Genomic DNA, 11,094 nt, shown 5'->3' with positions numbered 1-11,094 from the left:
TCAAAAGTATTGACTGCATACACCATATCTTTTCCAGACCCCATATATGGCATATGGGATTACATTGGGTACATCATTGCATATTGTTCAAATTTAATTGGATATTCTTAAGCATTTGTCATGTTTACCCCTACTTAATGAAAGAGTCTGCCAACAACCTTAGTAGTCAAGTAAGTCGCCTAGGATGCCCTTTTAGTATGTGATTCACTATATCCATACGAAGAAAAGGCTAGATCAATCAATGAAGTGTAAATAATATTTTTTGAATGATTAACGTATACTATATTATATTATTATTATTTATAGATGAAACGTTTAATTTTGATATATTGATAGTGTATATAATTTGTATACTTTCATAAAATGAAAACATATATTATGCCAAAAAACCAAGTTCTAACATATCTTTTAATGTCTGGATATGTGGCAGTTATTTTCCAGGTTGTGAGGATGGCACTTAATGGTGGATTGCTACCAAGATAGATGGAATATATGGAATACATCGCCTTCATTTCAATGTATTTGTCTTACGATCTTTTTAATACAATTTATAAAAATGTCGCCTTTCTATTCAATAACTCTTGGATTTCATCATTTTAACCTTTAATGGCACACCCTTATAGAACTGACATGACATGTTTAAGACTGAAAGATTCAAAACGATATCTTTGGTGTGTTATACACGCCTCTAGCTTAGGATCACGAGATTCAGAACTCTACATTCTTAAACTTCATGTCAAGACAAACTACGACAAAAAAAATAAAATGAAACAAAGGGAGTACATACAAGTGTTTTATTGACTAATGAGCAATGTATATGGTTTTGAAGCTCAAAAAGCTCCAAATTTTGCACATAAATGTAAAGTAAACAAAATATATAAGTGCATCACATAATCTTAGTTGTAAAATGCAACAAAAATCCTTAAAAAAAACTTTGTGCCTCAATCCTAAATAAGTTGGATTCGGCTATATGAATACTCACTGACCATGTTTCTTCAATTTAATTTCATCTCAATGTGGCCTTAATCAAACCAAAGCTATAAAGATGCTTGTTGAGGATCAATAATAACCTTAGAACATATTGTGGATCTGCTTTCTGTATGTGTATTTGCTTTCATCAGATCCACGAGCTGCGCGAATTGAATTGTTGGCTGCCTTTGAACTTTGACAACAGCCTGAACTTTTCGATACTTTGCTTGCACAAGAATTGTAGCTGTAGCTAGTGTCATGGTACACTTGTATATTGTTTCTAAGCAAGTTCTTGTCATCAGGAGAATTGAACTCAAATTCCTAAAATAGATCATATTAGGCATCAAAGTAGAGTTCACTTTGGTAAAAAGAATAGAACATCATGTTTTGAAATGAATCTTGAAAACTTCAAATGATTGTGAATTCAGAAACTATGCAATATACTGGTAGAGGTACTTTATTCGAATTTTCCAAACTATGACGGTTGAAAAGATTTAAGTATATAAAAATGTGTCATATTTGACAGTTTAAGCTTTTAGATGAGATGACCACCCACTTTTAACATGGTATCAAAGCTGGCAAAAGTGTTGAATTCATGTCATATTGTCCCCCATTATAGAAAAGAAACTCCACTTTCCTGTCTCGTTAAATAATCAATGAGGGGTGCGTTGAAAACATAATCTAACAACTTAAGATTCTATATGAGAAACAACTGCCAGTAATCAAGTCGTGCTGCTTTTTTTGGCTCATGAGACACTCACCTTGGACTTCGTCTTGGCAGAATAAGGCGTTAAACATGGATTTAAGTCCTTGAGAAGCATGTCATCTGGACTACCGGGGGAAATTGTGTTCTCAGAACTGAATTCCTAGAGAAAAATGAAGAAAAACTTAGTTACTCTCTGAAACTTATGCGTAAAATGTCACAGTCAAATGCTTTCCGAAAGAATCTTCACATGGAGCAGAAAACAGATATCCAATTTTTATGCAAGATATCATTGGTTATCTTCTTACCACCATTTTTGTTTCTGTTAAACATAAAAATGTACTTACCAGAGAATTCCCTGCTTCTTCTTGATCGTATTCTGGTGACCTTGGGGAGCTATCAAGAGAATCATAACACCCTCTTAGAGAGTATTTTTCTGCTTTAACCTGTATGAAAAATATCATTTCAAAAACTAATGTTGGTTTTATAATATACTGAACATATTTGCATCATTACATCCAAAGCACATTCTATGTGGTAAAGGGATCAACTTCGATCACGAGGAGAGAAAAGCAGACCATTGAAAGTCTCAATTCCTATCCGCTCAAGGTAGAGTGTTTGATTTCAAATCCAATGATACATGGACTTACGAATCTGCAAGGCCTCTCCTTTGAAAGGAAACAGGGGAAAGAAAGACCTATGCTATAGACTGGACCTTTTTTTCTCATTCTGTTTGAAGTCATGATCTCTTAGCCCTTAGGTATAGTTAAAGAGTTTGGTTCAGGCTCACACCAAGAGAATATATCCAGCAGTAAATTTGAAACATTGAAGAACATCCATTAAAATTGTCTCGGTTTCATTACTTCTAACTTTTAAGATGAAGATTGGTAAGGTAACTGAGAATATCAAACAATAAAGTGACTTCATTTAACTAATATCTGCTGATCTTAGGAATGCTGCAGTTCTTTTAATACTACGCCTATGGTACATTACAAATGTCTCCGTCAGAGGACAGACAGATACTAATAGACAAAAATTCTGCACAAGTTCAAGAAAATGAATTCTTCTAAGCACTTATGGTCTTATATTAAGAATATTAAACAACTAGCTTATGCATTTGTTAATAAATCCTCAATCATATTAAGTGGATACTGGCAACAACTTTCTCAAGGTTACCTCAGCAAGATCATAGGCGAGGCATTGTAGTTGTCCTGTAAGAGAAGTGACTTGCTTTTGTAGACTTGGTATAAGCTGGTTTGCCTGTTTGAGTTCTGATCCCTGCTTCTCCACAAGTTCCTGAAGTTGAGAATTCATAACATCTGGGAATAGTACGGCATTTTTCAACGACTTTATCTCTTCCCTCTGCTTCAAACACAAATCCTTTAACTTCTCAACCTGTCATCATTTTAAAATAGCAAATGAGATAAAACAGCACCATATAATCAACGTACCATCGAAGGTACTATCATCCACCACATTTTTTACAACAAATGTGTCATTTCAGTAAGAGCATTCCTAAATTCACACAGTATACAATTAACAGCTACCACACAGAAGCTTACTCTAAAACGAAACTAGTTGCCATTAAGTAACTCAACATCTCTATGATCCCATTGTTCTAACACCGAAACTACTTTCATTAAAGAACCAAAAGATTTACAATCTACTATTATCATTTATCAGTATAACATATCACCTAATACTACTTTTAGAAAGTTTACTCAGACTTGTAATCCTTACATAATCTAAAAAGGTGCAACTTTTAGGCAAGCTTTTTCACTGCAAGTTACCATCCACTTAGAAATGTCGAACACACGAGCTTCCCTTATAAACTTTGCAGGAGTGCACAATCAATGGATGACGAGGCAGAGTTAAATTTTAAGCTATCAATCAAACCTCAATCTCAAATTAGTTGGATCGGCTGTATGGATCCTCTACATCAATTCCACTCTAAAAAGGCCATTTCATTCTAATACTAAATAATTGATACTTTAAAGGGTTCTCTAACCTCTCATTTACCCCTGAATGAAGTACAAATCTCTAACTTTTGTTAAAAAAGAACAGTTTTGGGTCAAAAATCGAACTTACTTTCATTGCTTCTTTTACTGGCAAGTGGACTCAACAGTATCAGGATTCAGTTATTTGTTTTCCAAAATTTGTGAAGCAAAACATTTGGGAAACACCAATTCATCAAATATTACTAAAAGCAATTGTTTACATAAACTCAGCACTATTTGTAAGCACAATGGCGGAGCCACATCCAATGAAGGGGTTCAATCATTGGAGAATCCTACTGCCCAAATAAGGATAAAACAACTTTCTCCTATATACATAAACTTTTGAATCCCCTCAACTTACATTAGGTTGTGAGTTTGAAGTTTTTGAATGGACTTGTTAAACATCCTAGCTACGCCACTGCTTAAGCACTAAATCAAGTATTAGGGGGGCAAACTAGGACTACAATGGATTCTAATAGAACTCTAGTATTAAGCAAATTACACAATTCAAGAACGAACCTTTCTGTTTTTCTCTTCAAGCATCAATTTGAGCTCAGCAAACACCAATTCGTTAATTATTACTAAATATAATCTTTTGAATAAACTTAGCACTAATCATGAGCACAATGGCGGAGCCACAACCTATAAAGGGGTTCAATTGTTGGAAAATCATAGTCCAAAATCAATTTTTTCGTATATATATAAACTTTTGAACCCCCTCAACTTACTTAAGGTCCCAAAATTGAAACTTTCGAATGCCCTCATTAAAATTCCTAGCTACGCCAATGCTTAAGCACTAAATCAAGTACTAGGGGGCAAATCAAGAGTAAAATGGATCTAATCAAACTCTTGCATTAAACAAATTACACAATTCATAGTCACACCTCTATGTACTTCTCTTCAAGCATCACATTACATAAATTTTCGAGCCCCCTTGACTTACTATAGATTGCAAATTGAAACTTTTGAATGAACTCGATAGAACTCCTAGCTCCGCCACCTCTAAAATAGATTCTAATCAAACTCTAGCATTAAGCAAATTACACAATTGAAGAAAATACCTCTTTGTTTTTCTCTTCAATATTCAATTTGAGTTCATCAATCTCATTCTCTTGCTCCTTGTTCATACTCAACAACTCCCTCTCACTTCTCAACACCATAGCTAAACTCCTCGTATTCGCTTTAACTTCAGTTAAAGCCTTCTTCTTCTTCTCACTCCCTTCATCTCTTTTCACTACTCCCTTGAACAACTTCTTGTGCAAAGCACTCAATCCATTTCCCCTTTTCGCCACGAAATCCACCGGAACAATCAATTTCAGCTCACCCTTAGGCTTCGATTTAATCGATGGCCCAGATTTGTGCTCCACCAATTTCTTGACCAAGGACCCGAAGTTGTGACGTGTGGTGGACGGCGCGTGAGGGCGCGTCAGAGCGCGTGACAAGGAGTGGGGGTTGTGGGGGCGAGGGGATAGGTCGGTGGAGGATGAGGGATCGGATTTGGAAGAAGATCGGAGAGAATCTATGGAAGAAGTGGCGGCGTTGGCGTACAGATACGATGGCTTGATTGAAGCCATTGGGGATTGGATTGTGTTTTTTTTTTTTTTTTACCTTTTTGGAGTGATAAAGGTTTGAATTTAAGATTGTAATTAAGAAAAGATCATTTCTTGGCTGTTTTTGAGAGGGTGATAATGGAAGTTTGGAGCTGTCTGAATTCAAAAAGAAAAATTGGGGGGAAGAAGAAAGGGTGTTTAGCTTATTTGTTATTTTAAGGCCCAAATATTGAAATTTATTTTAGTTTCATAATTTAAATTTTGGAAATTGTGAGTTAGATAAAAATAAATGATGGTAACAATTTGTTATATCCCAAAAGTAAATCATGTATTATAATGTTATTTTTTTAATAAAAAAAAACTTATTATCATACCCTTTTTTTATGGGGGTTTTCCAAATTAAATAACATATTAAATAAGGATTATTTTAATTTTTCAGAGTCGTCACTTAGAATTGAGTTATGGTGTTCCAAGTCACCTTGTTTAAATCTCTAATCAAAAGAAAGTTGACTTTTTATTTTTATTTGTCTTTGAACAAGAAATACATATTAGAAATTTTGTTGACTGAGGGGAAGGTATGACGCACCCCTCGAATCCCGTGGTTTTAGCACGATCGCGTTTATCAACATATACTTATTTTAGACTATTATGGATATATGATTACATGCTACGGTTTACACACATTTTTTATCATTGAACTTTTATTGGTCTCAGCCTAGATTCGTCATTGTATACTTGGTCTTGACATACACAGGCTTAGAGGCATAATTGTCTTCTTTACGCGAGTGCATCACACCTAATAATCTCTATGTACCCATCTGATTGAATTAATGAAGGTTAATTATTGAAAATAGTTTGGCCAAGGTGTGTAACTTCATCCTTGAATGTTTTTTAAGTGTTACAAAAATATGATGTGTAACCATATTATTAATTGAAATCAATTTTTAAAATGTGTCTATACTCGTCTAACGTTAAAAGCAATTAGTCGCTTGCTTAAATCAAAGATTATTATTTTTAACAAATACTTAGGCCCAGACGTATAACTATGATCTTGACATTCTATTTTTCATGTCCTTATCGTAAACGCATAAACATGATCTTAGTTTACAAATATAAGATATGTTTAAAAATTTCTAATTCCTAATGTTTGTATATGATTTTTTTTAATAGCCTAAATATGCTCTGAATAACCCGATTAATATATAGGGATATAATAACAAATTATCTAAAAATTAAAATTCATTCGAGAAATCAAACCGTGCAACCATTCAAATATAAATTATAATATTATAGTATCAAAGTCAAACATATATAAAATTTGAATAACTTCATAACATTGTAATTAGATCTTGTATAATTGTGAAATCAAGTCATACAATAAAGATTAAGTGTTATTTTTTGTGAAAATTAAGTCACAAAAAAGAAAAAAATCACAATAAAAAATCATGAACTCAAAACTATGAAAGCAAATTTCGAACTTAACCATTTTTTCTCAATGTATGTTTTTTTTTCTTTTCTTATTTGTTGGCTGTGTGGGTGTTTTGTTGAGTTAGATGTTTGGTGAGTGGGGGAATGTCAGGGGGTTTATTGGGTTGTGAGTTTTTAGGATTAGTGGGAGGGGTAATTAAATTTTTCTTCTTGCTTTATTAATTTTTTAAAAAAAATAAAAAATTTAATTTTAAAAATAAAATAATGGCTGACTATTTTAAGCAAACAAAATATTTAAAAAAAATTAAATAATTAGATTAAAATATCATTGATAATATATTAAAATTACTAGCTTATTTATTAAAACTTAAGTTTTAAAAAACATATTTTTTTTGAGTTTTCATTTCTTTTGAAAAAATTTAAAACAAAACTTACCCTAAAATATGACTCTATTTTTTGTATTTTCCAAATCTTCGAAAAACAAACTTACTAAATAAGATAAAATCAAAATATCCAATTAAAATATTTAAGTACTAACATAGTGTAAAACATTAGGTTCAATCAATAATCACGTGTCTACACTTATATATTGTGCATGTTCAAACTTATTTTTTCGAGTTAGATCGAGAAAAAAAACTTATTAGTGATTTGGTTTGGAATTGAAAAGCTAATGCTAGGTTGGGGTGTGGAGACGGCCGGTCACCCTGGACTCTAAGGGGTCGTTTGGTACAAACATTGACAATGCAAGAATTAGTAGTGTAAGAATTATTTTTGTCAAAGTGTTTGGTTCATTGCTTCCCACTTAATCTTGTGTTTGATTTAAAACTCTACAAAAAAATTATTTCCTATTATAAACTCTTGTGTTATTATGAGATTGTTTATTTCACGTAATTGAGTCAAGGTAGATAACCGCCGGATAATTTTTTAACTAGTTAAGTTATATATATATATATTTCTAATTTTTTGTTGGTCAAATATATCTTAAACTTAACATAGATTTAAGACTACTTAAATTGTTCACTATCTAAAGTTTTTTTTTTTTTTAAAAAAAAAAACACAAACCGTTCAAATGGTTAATCGACAAACTACATTGAATAAAAAAATTCAAAAAAATGGAGAAAAAAATATTAGTGAAATCATTAAATTATATTAAACGGATTGGGAGAATTAAAAAGAACATTTATAACCATTCCGATATAAATAAAAAGGAAATCAAATTACAAAAGAAATTTAGGAAAATGAATAAGGGAATAGTTAGGGGTCTTATCCAAGATTTGTTAAACCTTGGATTAGTTATCCCTCCATTTTCTAGGGATAAAATAATACCACATATGGTGTATAAGCAATCCATGGATTAAATTAAATAAGGTAACAAAACAATGTATTAGATGTACTATATTTTAATCCATGAATTATTTTATTTAATACCGCCTATCAAACGAGTCCTAAAGGTTCAGGTTGAGCATGACTAAAATAGAATATGTGGAATATAAATTCAGTGGGGTTGCATGAGATAAATGTGGAAGTGAGGTTTGACACTTGGGTAAAGATAAGTTTCAAGTATATTGAGTCTTTATTGAAAAAAATCTTATATATTTATGTGTCATATTATAAAAGTTCAAAAGTCAACTCATTTTACTCTCTTAATCTAATTAAATATATTATGTTAAAACTAAAATGTATTATTCCTTTAACATATCTTAATTATTGTGAAAAAAAAACTTCAAAAATCTCTATTTTATTTTTCCAATAACATATATATATCATATTATAAAAGTTCAAAAGTCAACTCATTTTACTCTCTTAATCTAATTAAATATATTATGTTAAAACTAAAATGTATTATTCCTTTAACATATCTTAATTATTGTAAAAAAAAAACTTCAAAAATCTTTATTTTAATTTTCCAATAACAAATATATATATATTATGATCGAATACATAATTTTTTTTTATGACTTTGTAAATGAAATGTACATATGTAATAAAAGTTATTTTTATAATTTTGCTATAATAAATCTATATATGTAATTAATATGTATTTAACTTATAATTATTTAAAGAAAAAATTATTTATCTTGATTTTCCACATTAAAGAAGGAGTTATCTTTTAAAGAGTTGTTATCACATTTTTTTTAAAGTAAAGACTACAATAATAATTAATCTTAACAATTCAATTAACGTTATAAAACTCTTTAACTGCTCTATATGTGTTAGGTGTAAATATTATTGAGAAATGATCAAAATGGTCCTTGATGTATTGGGTTACTTTATTTTGGTCCTTAATATATTTTAGGTGATTGAAATAGTCCTTCATGTATAACAAAATGTGTTCAATTTAGTCTTTTACCCTAAACTTAACAATTTATTCCCAAAAACTGTTTAATATAACTGTGGGGCCCACATATCTTACAAAATCCACCATTTTTACCATCTTTATTAGCTCAAAGAAAGAGTTTCAACCTTTTTACAATAATTATTTTGTAATTGTGTGGTTAGATGTTAGAGAAAATGATGTTTTAGAATTCATGAAACTTTTTCTTTGAGCTAATAAAGATGGTAAAAATGGTGGATTTTGTAAGAGATGTGGGCCCCACAGTTATATTTAATAGTTTTTAGGGATAAATTGTTAAGTTTAGGATAAAAGACTAAATTGAACACATTTTGTCATACATAAAGGACTATTTCAATCACCTAGAATATATTAAAGACCAAAATAAAGTAACTCCAATACATCAAGGACCATTTTGATAATTTTCTCAAATATTATTCAACTCTTGGTATACCTTTTTATAACTTGATTATATGTACTCTCAAAAAATTAATAATTTGTCACTTTATGTTAATCTCTATATAATCGAGTAGATAAGTAACGCATCAAATTACTATGACATCATGACTTATTTCAAATATACATTTATTTTATGTTATGTGTTTCAATTCTTTTATTTTATATTGCAAAGTATAATCTCCGATGTAATATTTTATGAGATATTTTTCTCAATAAATATTACGCATGTAAAAATAAAAATTGAGATATGCGATCCTTTAATATTAATGAATCGTATACGATGAAGTACACATTAGATGAATTCAATATGGAAAATAAAGTATAAGAAAAAATCAAACAAAAAGTGGAAACAGAATTTTGTGAATTCTCCCCCGAACTGGAAAATCATTTCGAGATCTTCGAACATATTCGAGGGTTCAATGTTACTATTGTAACTTTGACCAACACACAAGATGAGACTTTACCACAAGAAGATCTCACTAACTTCTTAATTTCGTGTATAACTATATTGAAACATAATTTAAGTATTTTTATAACTTTTATGCATCATAAATATATTTTGAATTATATGTATTACAAATCAAGTCGTTTACATAAAAACAAAGTCATGTATGTTGTAAAATATAAGCAATATACTATACATAGTATAGACAAGATATATGGAGAATAAAATGTAGAGATCATCTTATTCAAATGTCTTCTTGTCTCATCACGTGTCTTTTACAACGGTGAATGAACAATCCTATCTATATGTTGAAAAATCACTCCAAAAGTCACCATATTAAGTATCATAATAAATAGATACATTCTTATCCAAAAAGGTTCATAGAGCCTACAGAATACATATAGATGATAAGTATAAGTTTATGGATAAACTCAATGGTCAATCCACTTAGTTCAATGAATTTATAACAATGTAATTTATAATCAATTAAATTTAATGTTATTTTGGTTGAACTAATATTATTGTTATTAAATTCATTGAATTTAATAAAAAAAATTACGGTAATTAGATGGTCAATTTACTGAAACTTTTCATACTAACTTTGTTATGTTTCTTTTATTGGTAATATTAAGCGGAAATTACAGTTTGAAAATATCTTTCTAACTATTTTCTGAACAGATAATATTAAGACCGTGACTCGATTTGTACTGTTTTCTTTTTATAAACTGCTTATTAAGAACTAGTCAATTAGCGACATCACTTATTAAAAAATATATTTAATTCCGCGCGAAGCACATATAAATACATAAATAAATAAATAATGAATGAAGTCTATCATTCTCTTAATTTATTTAATTTTTTGTTTTCTTTTTAAAGTTTAATACGACGTGAAACGTGGACAAGTTTCTTAGTTTCATGTAATTCCGAAAGATAATACAATCTGTCCAGACATTATATTTATCCAAACAAAGATAATACGATTCAATACATTAGGAACCATTAGAAAACAACCATTTAGATCCGAAAAATATAAATGAAATAAAATAAATAAATAATGCATGAAGTCTATCATTTTCTTAGTTTCTTTAATTGTTGTTTTCTTTTTAAATTTTATTACGGCGCGAAGTATGAACAAGTTTTCTAATGCCATATAATTGCAAAAGATAATACAATCTGTTCAAATATTATATTTGTCCAAATACTATACAATA

The 11,094-nt window shown here is 30.1% G+C and overlaps 1 protein-coding gene across 1 annotated transcript; it reads right to left on the bottom strand.

Moving 5' to 3' along the window:
• Positions 1 to 792: 792 nt before the first annotated feature.
• Positions 793 to 5,383, bottom strand: LOC125818728 (uncharacterized). The gene is made up of 5 exons (XM_049498242.1): positions 4,731 to 5,383; positions 2,849 to 3,067; positions 2,020 to 2,118; positions 1,731 to 1,835; positions 793 to 1,290 (listed from the first exon to the last, which is right to left on the bottom strand). The coding sequence occupies exons 1-5, from the start codon at positions 5,241 to 5,243 to the stop codon at positions 1,072 to 1,074; spliced, it is 1,155 nt and encodes a 384-aa protein (XP_049354199.1). The 5' UTR covers positions 5,244 to 5,383; the 3' UTR covers positions 793 to 1,071.
• Positions 5,384 to 11,094: the final 5,711 nt, after the last annotated feature.

The sequence above is a fragment of the Solanum verrucosum genome, unplaced genomic scaffold, assembly GCF_900185275.1.
Source record: "Solanum verrucosum unplaced genomic scaffold, falcon-dt-bn FXZP01000252.1, whole genome shotgun sequence".
NCBI classification, from domain to species: Eukaryota; Viridiplantae; Streptophyta; class Magnoliopsida; order Solanales; family Solanaceae; genus Solanum; species Solanum verrucosum.
Note: the sequence above shows the minus strand (reverse complement) of the source record. Positions and strands in the feature narration are given on the sequence as shown.